This window comes from Cyanistes caeruleus, chromosome 1 (assembly GCF_971803275.1).
Source record: "Cyanistes caeruleus chromosome 1, bCyaCae1.hap1.1, whole genome shotgun sequence".
Taxonomy (NCBI): domain Eukaryota; kingdom Metazoa; phylum Chordata; class Aves; order Passeriformes; family Paridae; genus Cyanistes; species Cyanistes caeruleus.
In genome coordinates this window covers 13,733,840-13,755,930 of record NC_141701.1, presented here as the reverse complement: position 1 = coordinate 13,755,930, position 22,091 = coordinate 13,733,840, and the positions used below count along the sequence as shown (strand labels likewise).

At 37.2% G+C, this 22,091-nt stretch overlaps 1 protein-coding gene across 15 annotated transcripts in view; it reads left to right on the top strand.

Moving 5' to 3' along the window:
* Positions 1–22,091, top strand: part of COL14A1 (collagen type XIV alpha 1 chain) — a 125,609-nt gene that overhangs the window by 61,011 nt on the left and 42,507 nt on the right. For 9 of the 15 annotated variants that reach the window (XR_015284028.1, XR_015284026.1, XR_015284025.1 and 6 more), the window contains exons 15-27: positions 639–765; positions 1,720–1,859; positions 4,869–5,001; positions 6,135–6,206; positions 6,789–6,940; positions 10,627–10,756; positions 11,777–11,899; positions 13,238–13,387; positions 14,047–14,163; positions 15,994–16,140; positions 18,847–18,921; positions 20,243–20,382; positions 21,573–21,696. Coding sequence is in view for 12 of the 15 variants with exons in the window: in XM_086879478.1 (XP_086735604.1) it covers positions 639–765; positions 1,720–1,859; positions 4,869–5,001; positions 6,135–6,206; positions 6,789–6,940; positions 10,627–10,756; positions 11,777–11,899; positions 13,238–13,387; positions 14,047–14,163; positions 15,994–16,140; positions 18,847–18,921; positions 20,243–20,382; positions 21,573–21,696 (1,630 nt within the window). In the remaining 3 variants the exon portion in view is untranslated. The remainder of the gene's footprint in view (positions 1–638; positions 766–1,719; positions 1,860–4,868; positions 5,002–6,134; positions 6,207–6,788; positions 6,941–10,626; positions 10,757–11,776; positions 11,900–13,237; positions 13,388–14,046; positions 14,164–15,993; positions 16,141–18,846; positions 18,922–20,242; positions 20,383–21,572; positions 21,697–22,091) is intronic. The other 6 variants (XM_086879468.1, XM_086879488.1, XM_086879535.1 and 3 more) reach the window with 1 other exon arrangement.

The following is a 22,091-nucleotide window of genomic DNA, read 5'->3' as shown; positions in this document are numbered from 1 at the left end:
TTTGAACATCTCAGGCTCGTTGTAGTAAACTCTGTGATGTGAGTGAATGTTCAGTTCACTTTTCCTTTCTCTGTTCAAAGAACAGGTGGCATGTTTTTGTTTGCTCTGCACTGGTGGCATTTTCCTTGCAGTGCTGAGCTAATGTGGCACTGAATAGTTGGACTGATAAATTGTTTATACAGCTTTGAGTTTTATGTGCCTGGCAAAGTCACTTAACTGCTGCCTGGAGAGAGACCAGACAAATCCCTCATCTGTCTCTTGACAAATGTTAAACATAAAGGTTTTATGCAGTGATTGTCCATGATAAGGGGTTGAATTAAATAGCCTGAAAAGCTCCTTCCTCTTCTGGATTCCTGAACATGCAGTACTGATGTTAGCTGGATAGTTGGGCCTACCAAGGTTGAATTCTTCTTTTCCATGGTTTGCCATAAGTTCAAAATCTCATTTTTTGTAATTTGTCTATTGTAACTGGTTGTTTCAGCTTTGATGGACCTGAGTTTATACTTGTTCAGAGTTTCACTGAATTTCTTTACTAATTGCATGACATTCTCCTTCTGTATCATTATTACCCAGAAGAATTTCATACACTGATAATGTATTGCATGGTCAATATCTACTGCAAATTATGCTTTCTCTAGGTGGAAGTTGGTCGTGTTTCAACCCATACTCTGAAAAGTTTGGCACCCCTTACAGAGTATACTGCTGCTATTTTCTCCCTGTATGATGAGGGACAATCTGAACCACTTACTGGCAGCTTTACCACAAGTAAGTGTTGCTGAACTTCTGAAGGCTTTCCAAGAAGAAATGTTATACTCTCTTACGTTACTGGAAAGTAAGATTAGTTACAGCAAAGGTCTCTGGCTGTGAATTCAGATATATAGAATGCTTTCTGTTATTTTCATTGGTGTTTTTGGCTTCTTTGATCCCTTACTATGGGGCCAATTGCCTCTTTACTCGCATGAGTAATCTCTTGACATCATGAAAACATGTCCACAGCTTTCTGAAACATTATTCTGTATGATGGCATTTGTATCTCCAGATGAAGTGTGATGAGTTTTGAATCACACATTTAAACACTGAGCTATCCAGGCACTAGAGGTTAGAACCTTATATGCATACAGAGGAACTACATCAAAAGGAAAAAAATGAAGACAGTGAAAGTTCCTGTAGTTTGTTTAACTCAGTTATAGTTTCTGCAACTAATTCTGCATGAAACTAATGGCTGATGATGCATATTAATGCTTTCCAACCATGGGAAGAGAAAGGAGGAAGGGGAGAAAAGAGAAAGATCAGGTGGAAGAGTAGGGGAGAGCATACATGTATGGAGCAAGATGTTGACACATGCAAAGTGTAAATGGAAATGCACACAGAGTCTGGAAAGGGCAGAGACTGGGACTTTGCTTTGTGGTACAAGAAAAGAGCCTGGTGCACAGGGCTCTGAGCAAAGGAGATGGACTTAGGGTGGCATGCAGCTTCTTCAGTGGAGAGAGGACAAGGAGTCCTATCCAGTTAGAATAGTCTATTCCCTTCCTCAAACTACAGAACTACTTCCCTAAGCACAAATAAGTGGGCAAAGAATTCTGTAGTGCCTTTGTTGTCTGCCTCCCATGTTACACTCTTTCAAGAAAGCGCAAGTAAAATGGTATGTGCCTAATGTTGACATCTGTGCAAGTATCAGAGCATAATTCACTCACTTTTCTTGTGTGTAATATTCTCCAGAAAGAGTTCCAGCTCCCCAGCATTTGGAAATTGATGAAGCATCAACAGATAGTCTCAGGGTCAGCTGGAAGCCCACCTCATCAGATATTGCTTTTTATAGATTGGCATGGATTCCTTTGGATGGGGGGGAATCTGAGGAGGTAAGTTGCCTTGACATTCTGAGGGGTGAAAAGGGGGGAGAATTCCATCCTAAGGACAACTGTGCAGCAACATTTGTTAATTAAATATGGCCAATCGACTTACAGAAAAATCTGCCCCACTGCAAAGCTCTCTAAACAAAAATTAAACCAATATTCCAGTTTTATTTTGAAGAGGAACTAGGGAAAGAAGAGATATTTTGTGAAGAGTCAGTCTCATCTGTAATGTGCCAACAGCCATAGAACTAGCATTGTTGTTTGGGGCCACTTCAGTTTTTAGAGGCTCATGTTTTTCACTTTGATGTGAAGATTATGATGATAGCTGAGCCAGAGGAGTGATATCCTCACATAAAGTTCCAAATTTGTCTAATGTGCTGTCCATAGTAAAATTGCCTCTCAAGCCTTATTACGTAACATTAAAGGAAAACATTAAAGGAAAAAGTGTACACATAAAGTCTAAACATAGTAAATTTATTAGATTTTTCATCTATTCCTCTTAGTTTTCTCTTTTTTCCCTCTTATACTGTATTTTTTTGCACGAAACCCTTGTACATCTTGTCCATAGTACCCTTTCCATCAGTCTAAATCTTTCGTCCCTTTAGCTTTTCCTTTTTAATTTTCTTTTCTGAAGTAGAAAGACAGACACTCCCTCTCATCTCCCAGATTTTCATAGTCTGTCTCATTTCCTCTTTTTCTTTATTTATTAACTCATTATTTTGGCTTCTTTTGTACTTCTCAGTCTTTAGTGACTCCCAAACATCTTGTTCTCTTGGCATCAGCAGTGTGTGAAGAGGCCACATCTGTAAACTGCTTATCTGGGTACAGAACTCAGGGGGAAAGATGACATTTTCCACCTGGCCCTAGGTTTCATGAATTATTTTGTCATCCATTAGGGCAGAAAGCAGTCATTTTAGCTTAGTTTATGTGTCATTTTTTTTCTGTAAATTTAGCTTAGCTGGATTCTTTTCCTCCCTTTCACCTAGTGAGAGGTAGTCATGCAAGAAAGAGAAATTAGAGGAGTGAGCAGGGAAAAGAAGGAGCTGGCAGATGAGTGAGTGGACACAGGTCATAGCAGTTTCTTCTGTAATATATAAACTGATTTGTTTCTATTTCTGTTCCAGTGAGTAGCTGCCAGTGAAAACCCTTAAGTCACATTTTTAAGCAAAATTTGAGGTATCTGTATTCTTTCAGTGCGAGAATAAATTATCGAGAAATATTTGAACTCCTAAGGTTCTGCTTGCACACTGTATTCACAAAGAACTGCTGGAGGCACTAATATTTTAGAATGTTGAAATATTAAAAATGCCCAAGCTGCTTTCTTGTTCTCCTTGCATGACCTCTCTAATGGGGTCAGGCCTAGGATAGCACAATACCTCGGGGCTGTTGCCTCTTTAAGCTCCTTTCCCAGCTAAGTGATCAGTCATGCAGACAAAGGACATGCACTCCCTCCTTCTTCTCCCAAGACCCAACTTGCCAATTAGCTGAGAGGGGTCAGGGGGCAGTGGTTAATCACACACCTCTCATCTCACTTCACCCACTCTGCTGATGGGTGAGGAGCGTGCAGTCGGGTGTTAGCACTAAATAGCCAGAATAAATTTAAGACAGACCTTTTATTGCTAGGTTGAAGTAGAGAACGCATGCTGTTGCACTCGTGTGCTTGTTGCTGCTGTTTGTCCTGCCCACTTGAAAGTCCAGCACTTTGTGTTGTGTTTTGTAGGCTACATTAGCAGGGAGGAGAGGGTGCAGGAAGTGATGCTTCAGAAAGTATGCCAAAGTGTGAGAGAGTAATTATGGATAGATATTTTATAATGATTTGATACACAACTGGAGGCATGGGGGAGTTGAAAAGGAAGGCATTACATGCATCTACTTGGTATACAGCTAGGTTCACTCAAAGCTTGTTTCTGAAATTTTCCCAAGAAAATCTGTGCCAGAAAGTGAGCAGCAATGGGATGCCTGATTCATTGCTTGATAGCTGTAGAAGGCATGGCCTCAATTAATTTCTTTCTGCTTTTGTTTTTCATATTTGAGTTCAGAAGGTCTGTGATTGTGTTATGGCTCCTTTTTCCTCAGGACCAACTCAGGAAATCTCCTGTTGTAGTTAAAAGAATGAATGATTCACGGTTTCTGAAAACCTCTGTGGCAGATTTTTCACTGGATATATCTATTTTTTGATTTCCATTAGAAGTTCAACTTTGATGTTGGGTATACAGTGACCATCTTTAAAAGCTTGTCAATGTTAACCCAGAGAAAGGTTGTTTTATTGTAGCATCTGTTTGTGTAACCTGAAAACTATTCCCAGAACTGGCCAGCCCAGAATTACTGCTCAGGCTCCTGTACCTTCCCCTTCGTTCCAGCTCCTCCCCATCTGGTGATCCCTTCCAATAAAATAAATGAAACACACAAAAATCTGAAGTGAAACCTGCTTACAGTTCACATTGCACATCAATCTTCTGCTGCTGTCATAGCTAGAAATGAGGAAAATTGCTATTTAAAACTTTACATCATATAGCAAACTAATCATCAGCACATCTCTTAATCCTCAAGTCTGAAGCACGTGTTCTTTCAAGTTCCATTCAGAAGCGTGCAACCATAACTGAGATTACAGTTCTGGTATTGAAACAGCCTTTTTTAAGGATGAATACATTTTTCATAACAATGTTTGAATAGTAGTATAGTAGAATATAAATGGAAATATCAATGGAAGCTAATCTATTCCATTATGTTTTTGTTGATAAATGTTTTGATTGTAGTGATTTTTTAAAAAAACCAAAAGCATATTGTTGGCTTAAGAAATTAATTAGCTTTGAGTGAAAGCATAATACTATACATTTTAAATATTCTTAAGTGTTTTTTCCAGATGTACTCTGTGATATTAATACATTTTTTGGGCAGAACTGAGTGTAGATTTCATTTATTTTAAAGGAGAATCAATTTTCCTTCTTTCATTCCAGTCAATGTAAAATAATCAGATGCAGAACTGATATTCTTCAATCTTGCTGTGTAACTTAGGTTGTCATAAATGGAGATGCAGACAGTCATGTTATAGAGGGTCTGTTGCCCAACACAGAATATGAAGTTTCTCTGCTGGCAGTTTTTGAAGATGACAGTGAAAGTGAAGTTGTTGCTATTCTTGGAGCTACATGTAAGACAAACTCTTGACTGCAATTTTAAACAATGTTTAAGTGATTTAAATTTGAGGCATATATCTTATATATAAAACATAGTTCATCTTGGGAAGCTATAATGTTGAAGAATGTGGTGGTTTAGCACTAGGGCTTTGCTGACTAGTTTTTGCTTTTTGTATTTAATAATATATGATAGGTGGTATTGAATCAAAATAGTGGCTTGGCTATCTGAGCTGTGCTATTCATAACCTTTGGATCTGGGTAGATATTCTTCCACCCTTAATATTAATATTTAGTCTTTGAACAGGGTTCCTTATGAGAAGATCCATCAGATTTTGGAAGGGATTTGTGTAAATTATTTTAAAGTAAATAAAGAATTTCACTTATGATGTTTGTCATTTTCAATATACCCTTTTCTTATTTATGTAATTTATACTCACTAGAGGTGAATTCACTCTTGGCTGAAATAATGGTCCAAAAAGCTCCAATGGCCTCCTGTGACATTGACATGAAAGTAACAAAGATAAAATTTGATAATCATGTCCAGCTTATTTTATAGTTTATTATCAAAACAGTGGCCTGTATTTCAGGAAGATTGTTCTATTCTCTTTTTATGTATAATTACTTGGATAAGTAAACAACTATATTTCTTATGTGTATATTCTAAAATTTATTTGTCTTTAGTAATTTAACTTGAGGCTTAAGACAAGACAAGATTAAGACAAGAAGCCCATACCCATCCAAATGATACTGATACTGCCCAGTGTTGCTGAATGTACTTTCTATCTTTCACTTGGACAGAAGTAAAATACCCTTAAAAAACTTTCAATTTAATTGATCTGGCAACCTTAACAAATGTTCAAAGTGGAACTCTATTGTCTGTTCAACCAGAAATCTGTTAAAATATATGCATTTTTATTTGATTATACAGTTTATGATTATGTCTTATCTGCAGATCTAAGTGGTAATCCTGCAAATATATATGCCTAAGGTAAACTAAATGGATAATTCCCTTGTAGTCTCTGAAATGTCTGAAGTGTGTGGGATACTTGTATGTGTGAGCACATAGTTTCATTATTGGGCATACAAGGAAAATACTGTGATTTCCATGTTTTGTTGAGCTGTTAGTGATCCAAGACCTGTTTTTCAGCTGCAAGTGCTACCACAGTACCTACCACGGTGGCCACCACCAGTGCCACCACCCCTGAGCCCACCACAGCAGGTGAGCAGAGCAAATGCCATCACTTTAAATGCTGAGTGAAGCACTCAGGCTCCCCACAGACACCTCCAGGGCTGGGGGCAGGCCTGTGATACCACAGTGCTATTACTTAGGAATACAGAGACTAATTTTGAAAATTCACCTAGAATTTATCTTTCCATTAATAAATGTGAGCTTGGAAACTTTTAAGAATTTAGCTTAGTTTTGAGTGTTCTCTTTCTTTTCCCTGTAATTAGACAATTGACTCTTAAGGAACAACATTTCTGGATTATTTCTCTTCTGTAGAATTTTACCTTGGATTATTTTAAAGATCCATAAACTGAGTAGGATAAACAAAGCAGATGGAATATTATATGTTAAGAGAAGTACAGAATAACTATTATTTTAATAATTACTTAAAGCTTTTATGTTACTATGCCCAAATAGGACTGAACTGTATGGTTTTCCCCAGTGTGAATCTTCAGAGCCACCAAGCTCTTCAATAGAACTTGCAGCTACTTGGTGATAATCAGCACAATATAAAAATTATATTAAATAAAAAAAAATACAATTGAGAAAATATTAATTAAATATTTCTGGACTTAGTTTTCCGAACAGGAGTCAGAAACCTTTTTATAGATGATGAAACAACCTCAAGTCTGAGGGTGACATGGGACATTTCTGACTACAGTGTTCAGCAGTTCAGAGTGACCTATCTCACTGCAGAAGGTGACCGTGCTGAGGAGGCGGTAAGAATGGTCTGTATGGGTTTTGTTATTGGCTTCATAAGCTTCTTTAATAATTGCTAAAACATGATATCTTCTTATATGACAATTTTGTTGCAATTAGTAAAGAATCTGTATTTGATATTACTCTGAGCCTGAACTTCAAAGTGCTAATTGTAGAGCACCTGCTGCACTGCAGGCAAGAGCAGTCAAGTGTAGGATCAAGCCCAGTCACACAGATGTTTAATGAACTCACAGTTTAAAGAGGAGCTGGCTGTCTTTTTCTTCCTCTATTTTTTAAATTTATCCAAGTTGGGTTTGTATTTTTAATTTCATTAATTTTTCTGTCTTGAGATTGTGGTTTAAATGTTTGTACAGGACAGTCTTAAGAAATTTTTGTTTTCCTTCAGAAATTTTACATCTTCTCTTCCTCTTGCTCTCCTCATGCTACAGCAATGAAATTAAAGTTCAAATGCTAAGTTTTCATACTTCTCATTAACCCAAACATGTCACAGTATGGATAACACTTTTAAATCTAAGTGCCCGAGAATGTTTGTTATTTTTCCAATGCCATGTGATGATCAAGATTAAAGTTGTTCTACACAGAAAAAATTACGGTCATTAAGATTTTGGAAAATATTTAAAAGTATCCAGAGTATTCCCTGTACTCTTTTGAGCATATAGCAAACAAATCAAAACACACATCCTTCTCTGAAAAAAAGAAGCCTGAGCTCCATTATTTTAACACTTCACAATTTTTGAGATACTTTCAGAATTCAGCTAGGCTAAGTGCCTTTTTTAAAAATTATTATTAAACTGGGGAAAAAATAGTATTGTAGTGCTTGGTTTCTGCAAAATCTGTTATATAATTTTGGGATGGCTTCATGTAGTTACATGTAAAAGATTATATTGTATATTTCCTTAGTTAATAGCTCAGAATGCAAAAATATTCCTTATCATTCTTCCTCTGTGTCTGCCACTTGAGTCACTTCTTTTCATATGGCAGTTATATAAAAAATATGGGTTATTCTTTTTGATGTTTAGCAGTTGACATTTTTAGCCCTCTATCAATAATATAAGGAGCTGAATATATTTTTTTTCTAGGAAAATATGAATCTGTCTTTTTCCATTTCAGTTTTATTCATTTTTTATGATAACCTCATTTAAATGTACTTTTTAGCCACCTATTTCAACTGTGACCTGAAAATGAATTTTCAGTGTAGTGGTGTCCTTTTGGATTAGGAAACACTCTCTATGAACTTGCCTCAACTTTATGTTAGGATACTATATAATAAAATGGAAAACTTTCACAGTATAATGGCACAAATTGTACTGTTCTTCTGAAAATAACCCAGATGTTCTGAAGTTCAGATCCCAGATTTACTGTTTCAGCTCTCTAGTTCAGTTGGATGGTATAAATGTCATTCTGCTTTACTATTCAATGACTATTATATTAAAATGAAATTAAAACTGTAGGGAAGGTATTAAAATTGTGGCTATCAGAAGGATATTAGAGTTGACTCAAAAGTTCATTAAATAAAATAATAAAACTGTACAATTTGGTAGGTATCTTGGCTCCATTCTCACAAATTATTTAATTTTAAGTACACTCTCAAGTCTTATTATCTTTGGCCACAATTCAGCAAACAGATTAACCACCTTTCATCTTTGAAATTAATCACGTGGATAAATACTTTGCTGGAAAAGAAATTATGTAAGATTATACTAAGAATTAGGCACAATTTAATTGAAGGAGTGTATTTTATCATGTGGCTTCAAGCACCTGGGAGGTGCACAACAGATGTCAATAAAACAACACAGATGTTCAATTTTAGGGGAATGTTTATATGCTTGAGTACATTTTTGTATGCAGAACCCAAAAGTTTTGTGGAATTTGGGCTTACATGTACTATAGCGTGACAGTTCTGTGGTGAGTGCTTAAGTCTTTTGGCTCTGATTTCAGTGATAAAGTTTCAGTAACTCCTCCCTTTCCATAAAAATACTAATAAGCTTTATAATTCTTGATGTAATTGGCTGAAAATCGGGGATTAGAAAATGTAATAGAATGCAGAAGGGTCAAGCTCCAAATTGCATGTATGTTCTTGGGTGTGCTGTACATACTGGAAAGATTAAATTTTTTTTCTTCTTTAAAGCCAAAAATGCTTCTCACTGCTTAGAGTTATATTGATCTGTGGAAGATTTTGCACATATGGAGAGGAGAAAGTTTCAATGCTTGCATCCACTATTCTAAAAAACTTTTAAAATTCATTGGATTTTTTTCAGAAACCTAATTTGTGTTTTGAATCTGTATGTGTGGAAGAGGAACATGGAAATCTTTCAAGAACATTTATTAATGGTTTAAGTTCACTTTTGATCAAAGAAAGCACTTTGACAAGTCTCCACAACTTATGCACTAGATGAATTTCCTTCTTTCTATCACTTGCCAAAACTAGAAGTAGTTTGAATATGTCCTGGAGTGTTAAACTGGTGAGACCATTCTTGAGCATATGCTTCAATCCTTTGCCGTCATCACATACATCAGCCTTCTCTGAAACAACAAAACACCTTTATAGATTTTCTGCTTTTCCCCTGTGAGTTTGAAGGGCTTATGCTTCTCTCAACTTCTTGCCAAATACATGTAGCTGCTGGCTCAGGTGATAGATTCACACAGTGGACATCAGCCAGGGAATGTCCAAAATGTGATGTTGGGCCTTGGGATTTGCTTCCCACAGCATCACTTCAGAGCACAGGTCTCTGCACAGGAAACACAGGACTAGTTTCTCTTTTTTACAATGCCCATACCATGGGATATAAGGGGCTCCCATACGGGCTTTTGAGGTTCTCTGTGATTTAATTTTACTGGCAAGTTAATCAATTGCAAGGCTCTGTTTGACACTCCTGCCACCACTATTGTGATACTGGTTTTTGAGGCTCTGGCTAAAATACAATAATCTGTTGAAGAGTTTTAGAACTAGCTGCTTATAGGGAAGCCTTTCACTGTGCTTAATTCAGCAGGCTGAAACATGTAATCTAGAGCCAAGAGCTGCTCAGAGGAACTTCTACAGCTGCTCTACTGCCAGGTTGCCTGGTTGAATTTTTCTTGCAGATCTTCCATGTTTCATGGCAGTTTGGGATCCTGTGGTACCTGTGGGATGTCATCCTACTTCCTCTCCTAAATAGCTGCCTTCTTTGCAGGTCTCCAGACTAGATGCAGACAAGACAAACATATCTTATTCCTGCTTGCTCAGTTCAATATTTCCAGATCTCATAACCAGATTTTTCTTCCTCCCAGGGAAGGAGGATTTTTTGTCTCTGAAGAACAAAACAATCAGCCTTTATCACTGAGTTTCAGAAAATCTAAATTTGTCCAGGAAAAATACATCAAGAGGATGTATTTTGTCTATACAGTAAAATAGCTTCAGTATTTATGATCCAAACAGTACCAGTGGTTTATGGACCTGTAGTGGCTCATAGGTTTAATATAATATAGCGTTGTCCCACAGAAACATTTTTTATTTTATTTTGTTTTGGTATAGGAGTAGATCTGTTAAAAGGGTGGATAATGTAGTGATTTTATTTTACTGTAGAGCATCAATAATATTTGAAAACGCAAGCTATACAGCAATGCTAGTGGAATGTGTTGTCAGAGACCATGTAAGATAAAGTGGTTTGGCTCTAGTCACAAAGCTTGATTGCTTCTGCATTTTCTGACCCTCCAGGTAATGGTGCCTGGCAGACAAAACACTCTTCTACTTCACCCTCTGCTGTCTGATACAGAATACAAAGTTACCATAACCCCCATCTATCCTGATGGGGAAGGAGTCAGTGTCTCAGCTCCTGGAAAAACTTGTAAGTACAGACTTTCTGGCTGTCTTCGGCCAGGATATGCAAGAATAAAGACTTACTCTTTGTGGCCTTTTTCCCTTGGCTGAAGGAATGTATTTTAGTATAAATGTGGGCTTATTTTGCATGACTTATATGACTTGAAATTTAAATTAATCTCAGTTGATTGATTTATAAACAATGGGGTTTTTTTCTAACAGACAAGCTGTGTTTTATATTCAAATACTCTGAGTTTGCAGAAACTTGTTCAGTAATAAAGCTGGTAAATGCTTGATAGCTAGCCCACCAAGGGCAAGCCAACTAATACAGAGAAAACGTAAACAAAGCTTGCTGAGATGGTATCAAACCAACCATTGTACTTACATTAGATTTTCTTTTGTGTGAGATCACTGCTTTCTAAGGGTCATTAGAAATGCTGCTGAACTTTTTATAAATGTGATTGCATTATCTCCAGAGTTCTGACCAAGTACCAAAAGATTACTCAGCTGTAGCTTAAACTTCCTCTCTACTGTATATTGTAAAAAATCCTTTCATTGTGCACTTGTAGCCATGATAGTATAATTTCAATGAATTGTTCTCCTAATTTACATAATTAGTCTTAATTGAAGTGCTATTTGTGTAGAGACTTAAATCACTTGTAAATAATTCCTTTCATTCCATTCTACAGGATTAATTGTTCAAAAGAGCATGATTTATACATTAAAACTTTAGTGCACTTGGATTGGAAGAAACTATACAATGTGTAATTATCTCTAAATTACCCTACATTTTTAGGAAACAAAAGTAAGATTATTTTTTTTTTAAATGTAGGGACAAAGTTTGGAATTAATTCAAAAATTCATTGTTGATCAAAGTTTGTGGTTAATCCACAGAGTAAGGCAAAGGATGAATTTAAGAGTTTCATCCTGACAATTTTACTGGTAAATCTGAGATTACTCTCGCACTCTTTTTATTTGCATATCTTGATTTTTCTGTATAAGCTTGTATGAGATAAGCTTGTAAAAGCCCAGTTTGGTTTCTTTTCAGTGCCCCTGTCTGCTCCTAGGAATTTACGTGTCTCAGATGAGTGGTACAACAGATTACGTATCAGCTGGGATGCCCCACCTTCAGCAACAATGGGTTACAGAGTTGTCTACAAACCTGTCAACAGTGAGTTTTTAAACTGAATTTTTTTGTGGTCACTTCTGACTGAATGTCATATTTTGCTCAATTTTGTTCTTAAATATATTAGTTGTGGGTATAGCCCTGAAGTGTTATTAAATTTGGTGTCTCGTTTTTGAATATGGAAGTTCCATAGTTGTAGAATGATGCAGGTTGGAGAAGATCTCTGGAGGTCATCTGGTCCACCTCCCTGAAAAAAACAGGGCCAGCTTGGAATAGGTTTCAGTGGAACTGGACCTTGACAGTTGAATTTATATTATCTCCAAGAATGGAGATTTTAAAATTACTCTAAGCATCTCTCCCAGTTTTTGACTACTGACACTGGAAGTGTCTTTGCTAATGCATAATAAAAATTTCCCATGCTGCAAAATTCGTCTTTTTTCTCCTGCATTTTCCTGTTTACCTCTGAAGACATTCCGTCCATAGCTTCTCTACCACCTTGCATAAGGTAGGCAGAGGCATCAGTAGATTTCCCCTTAGACTTCCCATCCTAAGGCTGATTATTCCCAGGTCTTTCAATCTGTATTTTTTCATTTTATCATGACTTTGTTTCGGAGACTCTGTTTGCTTTTTTCCTGTTCCTCTCTTCTTTATTCTCCTGTTCGTCAGTTTCCTTCCCCTCACAATAAAAGGTTCTCAGACACTTGACATTTTATTCATTGTCCATTTTGTGTGTGCTGCATCCTTTGCCCACCTGTACATTGCAGCTTGACAACACATCCAGAATCCTTAAATTTTTTCAGAAAACCAGGGTCATCTATTGACAGCAAATCACAGATGTGTGACCATTAAGGGACTAAAATACTGTCCAAAGACAATACTGCTGCCTGGTTTCTGAAGTGTAGCTAGAACAACTAGGGGAGGTGATGAAGGAGCTGCTTCTATTCTGATTTGGGAAAGTTTCATTCTTTTCTATTTTCATTACTATTTTTGCACAGTATTAAATGATACTGTTGTATAAGAAGCCCTGAGGGACTGTAGTGCTGGCTGGCATCTGCGGTCCCCCTTGTTGGTCCTGGCACACAATCAAACTGGGGGGATATTTGGCTGCCTCTTTAGAGCAGTAGTAAGTCACTGAAGCAGAACAAAAAGGTCTTAACAGATGCCAGTGTCTAGCTCTGCCTTAATGAATCCCACTGCTGAATTTCCCAAGTGTGTTTCTTGTATCTTCTTTCCATGAAAGGATTGAGGAGAATGTCTTTGTATTTGTGTATTGTTAAAAAAAAAGAAAAAAGGCAAAAAATAGCGGTAACTTGAGGAACACGTGTAATTTTTTTCTAATTTAGTGGATGAGCAAATGATTTTCATTAATTTCATTTTTTGCAGCTCCTGGCCCTGCATTGGAGACCTTTGTAGGGGATGATATTAATACCATTCTCATTCTAAATCTCTTCAGTGGAACAGAGTACAGTGTCAAAGTATTTGCTTCATACTCAACAGGCTTCAGTGATGCCCTAACAGGCGTGGCCAAAACCTGTAAGAATGATTTCATGCTGTTCAGATCTCTACAGTCTGGTTTTCCTTACAACTGTGGCTTTCTGAAGCCTCCTGAATAAATTTTCATGTGGAAGACTGTCTCAGTCATGTGCAAACTGTTTTCCTGAAATGAAAATCTCTCTTTCTATGAGACTATACCAGATTTAAAGTGATCTGCTGGACATTAGCAAAACAGGAATCATAAACCAGATATTATTTATTAGCCAAAAATGTATTTTCCTAGTAGTAGATGTAAATTTCCTTAATGAAAATCTAGTTAGTATATTTTTTCTAACTCCATATATAGGATTATTTGCTCTTTATATAGCTAAAGCTCAAATTTATATTAGATTTTGACAGAAATACTACTGTTACTATGATACTTTTATACTTATTTGTAATAACTGAACTTTTTAGCAGTGTTCATTATTTAGTTTTAAGTAAATTACCTAAAGTTCTAAACTTTTGTTTTGAAGGTTCACTTCTTTTTTAAATTCTTCTTTTAAATTTTCTTGATGTTTTTAAGCAGCTATGGACTGCTTAACAATTACTTGTTAAAAATTAATTGGCACAGGTTTCACTGTAATTATTTTGTCTTTTTTTTTCTTGTATGTCTTATTAGAGGTATAAAACTAATGTTTTTTATATTTAATTTTCAGTGTATCTGGGTGTGACGAATTTGGACTCCTACCAAGTCCGCATGACAAGTCTGTGTGCTCAGTGGCAGCTTCACAGTCATGCCACTGCTTACAGGGTAGTTATAGAGTCACTTGAGGGTAAGTTACTAAATAATTCGATATGCAGTTACAGCCCAGTCAGGGAATTGAATTGCATAGAAACTGTATGCAGTTAGACCTGTAGACAGGCTCCTGAAATACTGGAAATGGTGAAAAGAAGAGAGGTGTGTACACGCTGACAGTTTCAGAATGGAAGTAGCATCCCTGTCCTTTTATGTCAAACACATTGACAGCTTGTGCATTTTATGTCAGGGACTTTCACCTATCAGAAGAAGAAAGGTGATTGGTGAGTTTTTCACTGCTGTGAGGAACAGAACATGGATAAGAACGAACTGAATACATCAAAGTTTGTAAATATACCACCAGCAGTAGCTCTGTAGGATTAGGATAGACAGAAGAGGGCAGAAAATATCTGAATGAATCCATACCATGCCCACAGAATCAGAACAATGTCCAGTTTTGTTCTCTTTCTGCTGATGCTTCATTATATCTTACAGTAGTAATGTTACTTGTATGGATAAACATGACACAGTTTTATGCAGTCACACAAGGTGTCTTGATGCTTTTAGCACAGCAGATACAGAGGGTAAATTACAGACTCTTCAGCCTCACTGGTTCTCAGGTGCAGCCAGAAGACATTATGGAGAAGTGACTATTTGTGCAGACCAGCTCTCTTATCCCAGGTAGACATCAGTGCTCTTCTGATTGGCGGCAAATTAAAACCTTGGATAACTTGAGAGAAGTGCAGTTAGTGGCACTTAATGGGCTGTGTTAAAGATATCATGAACAATAACACTGATCTTGTGGCAAAAAAAGGAATGACCTTTCTGAGGAAGAGCAGCTAGGTGGTGATAAGGTTTATTTGAAGCCCTGAAATACAGACAAGCTATTCAGATAGCAGAGATCTTGGCTCACACGAGACAGCACAGACATCTCTCTCTTCTGGGAGCGAGCCAACATTCCACTTTCTTCATATAGAACTGCCAGAATTGTTTTAGCTGAGCTGAAAACACCTAAATGTGAGCAGAACGACCTGGAGTGTGAATAAATGTTCTTTATTAATATCTGTCCTGAAGGGATTTGATTGTCGAATAGGGTGTGTGTCTGGTTCAGGCAGTGATAAAATATTTTTGTATTAGTGTAACACCTGATAAGCATTGAATGACTGTCATTTTTTTATATACTCTGTAAAATGTGAGGTCAGTTGCTTGTATTTCACTTCTTCCTGCTGGAGATTTTAAATTGTGATAACATTTTTCTTGTTATTAAAACATTATGCTGGATATACAACATAGCCAGTACCCAGCCTTTTTCTATTGCAAGTGTATTTTCCAATTCAGAATTTAGCAGAATCAGTTTTGGAGCCCTGTAAATGCTATATCTTAACCATCTTGCAAAGTGGTCACTAGTGAAAGCTGGAATACGACATTTAATTCAGTCTCTTTCGCTGTGACCAAGCAGATTTGAGATGCTGAGAACCAGAGGCATAGACAAAGGATGCCTTAGAATTACCATAATGCAACAATTCCTAGTTAGACTGATAATTTATATCCAAAGCCCATTCATGACAGTGTTAGTGATTTTTACTGCCTTCAATGCATGGGGCAAAATGAATCTTTTTTTCCTTAAGATGTCTGACACATTCCTCAGCTCCTACTTAGTATGAAGAATGAAATGTTATAGAGACCTCTGCACAGAGGTCAGCTTCCAAAAGTAAGGCAGCATTTAGTTTCTTAACTTTTGTCAACCTCTTACCCTTCATATGCTGTCATGTACCCTTATTTATTATTTAAATTACATTATTCAATAAAACAGTAAAAAAAAGACAAAAACAAAAACAACTTTTTATGGTTTATTTTGTAATTCCAGGTGGAAAAAAGCGAGAAGTAAGTCTTGGTGGAGGGACATCTAGACATTGTTTCTTTGAGCTGATGCCAGGAACCAAATATAAAATCAGTGTTCATACCCAGCTTCAGGAGCTGGAGGGACCTGCTGTGAGCATCATGGAGACAACGTGTGAGTAAAACAGAGGAGACAGACTTCAGTCAGCATCAATAATGCTCAATTGCTTCCTCTATTCTGCCTTTGCCCACACATGTGGTATTCCCACAGTTTCCTTTATCTGAGCTATTAATTTTTCCTCCACAGAGGTGCAGGATTCTTACACCACTGCTGTGAATTAATTGTTAAGTCACATTCAACATCTCTATTGGACTTCTTAATGAGAATGACACAGGGAGGATTGCTTTCGTTTTCTTCGTAAAAAGTCCTGCTATGGGATTAATGCCTTGAGAAGGCTGACCTAGAACAGAGGCTAGATGGAGTTAAGAATAAAGTAGGTATTTATTAAAAGACCTTAAAGGATACACCTTGGGCAGTACAACAGCCTGGCCAAGGCTACACCCAAGATGGACCCAAAATGGCCACAAAATGGGTGACCAGTCACAAAGTCTTACACTTTTATAAGTTTTGGTCTATTTGCATATTGGGTTTAATTATCCAATTTTAGCTTCAGATTATGAAGTCCCATCCTTCTTGTTTTCTCTCTTCAGTCCATCATTGTTGATGCTTTTGGGCCTGAAACTTGTAACGATTGTCCTTGATATCAAGCTAGAAAAGGAATTGTTTTGCCTACCTACTCTGTGAAGAGAGCTCACTAACACTGAATGTGAAGCTCAAAACTACACACCTAGGCAGCTCAGAATCTGAAAAACACAAAAGCTTAAACTTAAGGCATCAGGATACTCTGAATATCTGTGACTTTGGAGAAAAAAAACCCAGAAAAATGAAGCAAACAGAGAAAGTTTTGTTCCTGCAGCTCTTGTTATTTAGTAAAATAAACTAGTTTTTGAATAATTTACAGTTAAATGGGACCTCGAAACACAATTTATTTAAGTATTTTGAAACAAACCAACTGACCAAACAGACTTTTTAATTATTATTAGCAGTTGTACAAGACAGGCAAAAACCCCCTTGCAGCTGTTTATGAAGGCAAGATCCTGCTGTCGTGAATTCAAAATATTGCAAAACGAAACATGGGACTACTTGAATGAATAGTTTATCTTTCTTTGAGCCCATTTCCAGTCTCAGTGTTACCCTCCTTCTCATAGCATATTGCTATATACTACAATGCTGTTCCTTTTCTCTCAAAGTATAAAGTATTTGTACTGTTCTGCTTTTCCTCACACATTTTTGGTTTCACATAGGAAAAACTTGCACAAGTTCATGATTCCAATTTTTCTTTGTCCAATTCTCCAAGCAGTGGACAGAAATCCAGGCTTCTCCTGCTTTTTGGGGAATTGCATTTAGTGAACTCTGCAGTTCAGTGAGCTGGGAGACATCAGGAAGAGCACACCTTGGCCTGATTGTCTGTTTGAGAACATTAGTTTGTGATGCAGATAAATTACTGTCTCACCTTAAAGGGAAAAAGTCTTCAGGGTGATCAGTCTTTGGTGCTAAGAGCAGCCTTTCAAGTCACCTTACAGAAATTGTGACCTTTCTATATGGGTCTGGTCCTGGTCATGCTGTGGCCATGGAGGTCCTGGGCACTGCTTCCTTGTAGGTGTTTCAGAGTCCCAGCCCTTTCTGTTGCTGAAGGCATTGGAAAAAAATCCCATCAGCTGCAGTGAGATGTGGCCATGTAATGAATCCTGTTTGCACTGATCTTGCCCAAATGTAGGTTCCTTTTCTCAGGTTGCCATATCTAACTCTTTCCATTGCCTATGAATGTAACTTAGGTGTTACAGCAAATAAAAAGTTTAATCTTCTTGAAGGACCGATGTTCTGTCACCTGTGGCTTCTTATAAAGAAGCCACATATTTTTTTATGAATAAAAATGGGGGAAAAAACCTTGAATGAACGTGGAAACTTTTCCTCTCATGGAGTTGTGGAAGTCAATGCATGTGCATTTTATCTCTGGAAGTTCAGCTGGGCTGTATTGAAAGGCACTAAATAAAACTGCTGCATTCAGAAAAGCTGACAAACAGTGATTGGATATTCACCTAGGTCTCTGCAAGACTGGAATTCCAAAGTCAATTTTCAGGAGATGAGTGAGGGACATTTTCAGAAACTTTATTTAGTAGAAGATGCTGCAGGCAACAGAGCCAAAGTCCTGTTAGAGTTGTGGTCAGAGCTGCGTCTCTGTCTGGAAGCATAGCAAGGTCTTTGACCAAATTCAGAAAAGTCTTCATCAGGGCAGACTGTCATCAGCTCTGAGTGCAGGAACTGGCTTGGTTTTATTCTCTGTCTTTGCAATTTGGATTGTAGGACTAAGATCCTCTCCCCTCCAGGGTGAATAAAGACCTACTTTCTCTTATTGAGGACTTTTGGTGAGAAAGGAAAAGGACATGGACCTTTTTCAAAGAGAATTGTGGATTCTAGGTCAGGAATAGTGCTGGGACATGGTCTACTACACTGGGAAATCTCAAAAAGGTTCCAGTAGCAGTTCAGTTATATTATTGTATCATTCATACTAAATATACAGCCATTAATTTTTCTATATTATTACTATATTATTTTGTATACTATATTATTTTGTATATATTACTGTATTCTCTTTGAAGTGACATTTTTTGCATGCACTCATCTACATTTATCTCCAATTGCATAACAAATTGATTAGAGATAATAAATTTTTGTAATGTGGAGATGAGTAGAAAATGTTGTTTATTAAAGATATTGGACTTTTAAGCATGTTTGAATATTCCTTCTTTTATTCTCCAGTACCATTTCCTACTCAACCACCAACAACACCTTCAACACCACCTCCACCACCTACAATCCCACCTGCAAAAGAGGGTAAGTGCTACATGTGTGAGTTTCTAGTAATTTTAAAGTGTTAATGCAATGTTTTTCTGCTGCTGATGGTATTTAGACCTGTGGGGAGCAGATCTCATGAGGCATTTGCTGTAGAAACACTATTAAAGCAGCTGGCTTAAATTTAATGATCCAAAAATCTGACATCATTATTGTACTGTTAAAATTTGCTGAAAGGGTGATTAATACATGTGACACTTCCTTTTTCCAGAACTCCTAAACCATACTTAGTTTGCAACTGAAGCAGACATCCTAGGATAAATAAACTTCAAAAGCAGCATTGCTTTTGAATATGTCTGCTTTAGGTAATGTGAAAAGTATGAGCCATGTTCATACTCTCCTCTTTAAATGCTGACTTCCTTTTATTATTATTTGAATGTGTAGGGGTTTGTGCAGAGGCTCATAATATTTCTGTGAAAGGAGCATTATTGGTGGAGGCTGAGGATCGAATACATCAGCTTGAAGTCAGTAGACCAAACTGACATGTAGAAATTGAGAATTTAATCCACAAGCACAGGGGAAAAAGACCTTGTATGTGTATGTTTAGAACTGCATAGGAGCAGATAACATGGGTTTTTTGTTATCCAAGGAATAATCAATAGAAAATGAAAAATACTGGTTTGCATCTTCTTGTCCTACTCTATGGATTTAGATGAAATATGAAGATGAAATATATTGGCAAATACAACTTTGGTTTGAGACAATTTGCTTCTGACCCCAAGCAATAGACTGGGATTATGTGGAATGCTGAAGTTTCCCAATTCCCATGGAAGAGTGAGCAACTTGTGTGAGCAAAAGTACAGCTCTTGCAGGCCATTTTGCCCAAGAATGGAAGAAGATGAGATGGGTGAACCCTGCATTGCCCCTGCAGCTGAAGTGCATTAGACACTGCAGACCTTAGAGTAACTTTTTGAATGGAGCAGTTTCCCATAGTTTTCCTCTACAGCTGAAATTCTGTCCTCTTGCTTACTGTGTCATGCTAGGATTCTGGCATTGTTAAAGTTCATGTGTGACTTTACTTAAAAACCTAAATAAAAATAGAAATGATTAGCCAGACTTTGAAGAACCACTGAAGTGTGTTCTGTGGGAGGACCTATTGGCGCAGACAATTCTCCCTTGCAGAGCTCAGCTGGTTCTACACCTGCACTGGAGTCAATGCCAGCAGGTCTCTTGGCTGAAGCATAAATAGCTAACATTAAACAAGGGCTTTTCATGATGATTGCATTTTCTTAAGTGATTTATGAGATTTCATGAGGAGTTTAGGCATTGCTCTAATTCCAAAATTCTTGCTTTTCTTCCTCAGTGTGCAAAGCAGCCAAAGCTGATCTGGCATTCCTGGTAGATGGGTCATGGAGTATTGGAGATGACAATTTCAATAAGATAATTAACTTTCTCTATAGCACTGTTGGAGCTTTGGATAAGATTGGTCCTGATGGAACACAGGTAATCAACTTGTGCAGAGATGGAGGGTGCATGGCACTTGACAGGGTATTTTAGACTAGACCAAAAGTTAAATGAATCAAGAAGTAACTGACATAATTTCACAGTTCTGTGAAAATATAAACTGCTCTAGGTCAGTATCTTTTTTCAATAACTTTTTATGCACACCATATGTTAAAATTCACAATACAGATTTTTGTAGCACAAGGGCTAAGTATCATTTCAGTTTCCTCTAACTCTAATGACGTGTAAGTTTGTTGATGCTTTTGGTACTCACTGTTATGTTTATAAATAAACTAAAAATGGCACTGATAAGGAAAATTAAAGGTTCTGATGCTTTAAATCACACATTCTACAGGACCTACAGTGCTTGAAAAAAAAATTTGCAATGATTTCAATGTCCCATTTGTGTATTTGTTTAGAGAGATGCTCCAGAACATATTATTGGTGAATATGTTACTGTTTTAAATGTTACCTGTATAATATGGGGTATAATATGGGGTTTGGGATCTCACTGGAAATTAATTTTAACTTGTCCAAACCCTGAAGAATACTTAGTTTTTACTGTTTCTTGCTATACAGCTATTTTTCCAGAATATGGTTAATGGTGCTTCAGAAACTTTGTCAGATGTTTAAACACAATAGTTCCTTCTGAATTAGGAGCACCACTTATGGAATATGCTTTGTTAGTTCCAGGGGTTTGGAGTACAGGATTGTAATACAGGGTTTTAACTCAAGTAGTGTCATATTTGACAGAGGCAGTATTTCAAAATACAATCCTGAATCTTTCTATTACCTGCTTCAGTCCCTAGCTTAAGTTACTTATGTGCAGTTATTAACTTGTGGAGACTGAATTAAGTCCCAGCAGTTCTGAATATGAATAACTGTACACATGTGAGCAGCTGTAACCAGGATTTTGCTTTTGGGCTTGATTATGCTTTGGCTTCTGCCAAAGTGGGTATTACTGTTTGCTGCAAAATGAAACCAGAAAGAGTTAGATGGCTGCCAAGGTTTCAGAGAGTAAAACTGAACTTTATTTAGTGAAAGCTCTCTAAAAGAGAAAAAAATACCTCTGGCTTCAATTTAAGAATGAGGCAAAGTTACAAGATAAATGCTTGTTTTAGGTGGCCAGATTCACTTTTTGCTTACACAGTGGGTGGTGCTTATGTAATGAATATCTTCTATGTGCACAGGTGGCAATAATTCAGTTTAGTGATGATCCCAGGACAGAATTTAAATTGAATGCATACAAAACAAAAGAGACTCTTCTTGAAGCTATTCAGCAAATAGCCTACAAAGGAGGAAATACAAAAACAGGTGAGAAAGTTATTGTAATGCAGATTTCCCCCCTGCTTTTATTTCTAAACAATATTTCCTGTTTACTAAGTGGTTTAATTCATCACTGCAAAAGCAGTGATAATGTGCTATCTCCTCACTGGAGATGAAAGGCTGAGCTCTGAAATTAGAAAGTCTTTGTAAACTGTAGTTTACACATTTCAGCCCCTACTGCAGCATATTCACCCTGCTGACCAACAGTGGAAACAAGGATCAGGGAGGCAGGAAGAGGACAGGAGGGCAAAAGCAAATTAATTTGGGGGTAGTGGAGGGTGGAGTGGGGAGTAATATGAAATCAGCTTGGCAAGTGAGCAGAAAAGTGAGAAAGGGAAGAGGGTGGGAGGGAGCTTGCAGAGCATGTAGAACACTGGAGAGAG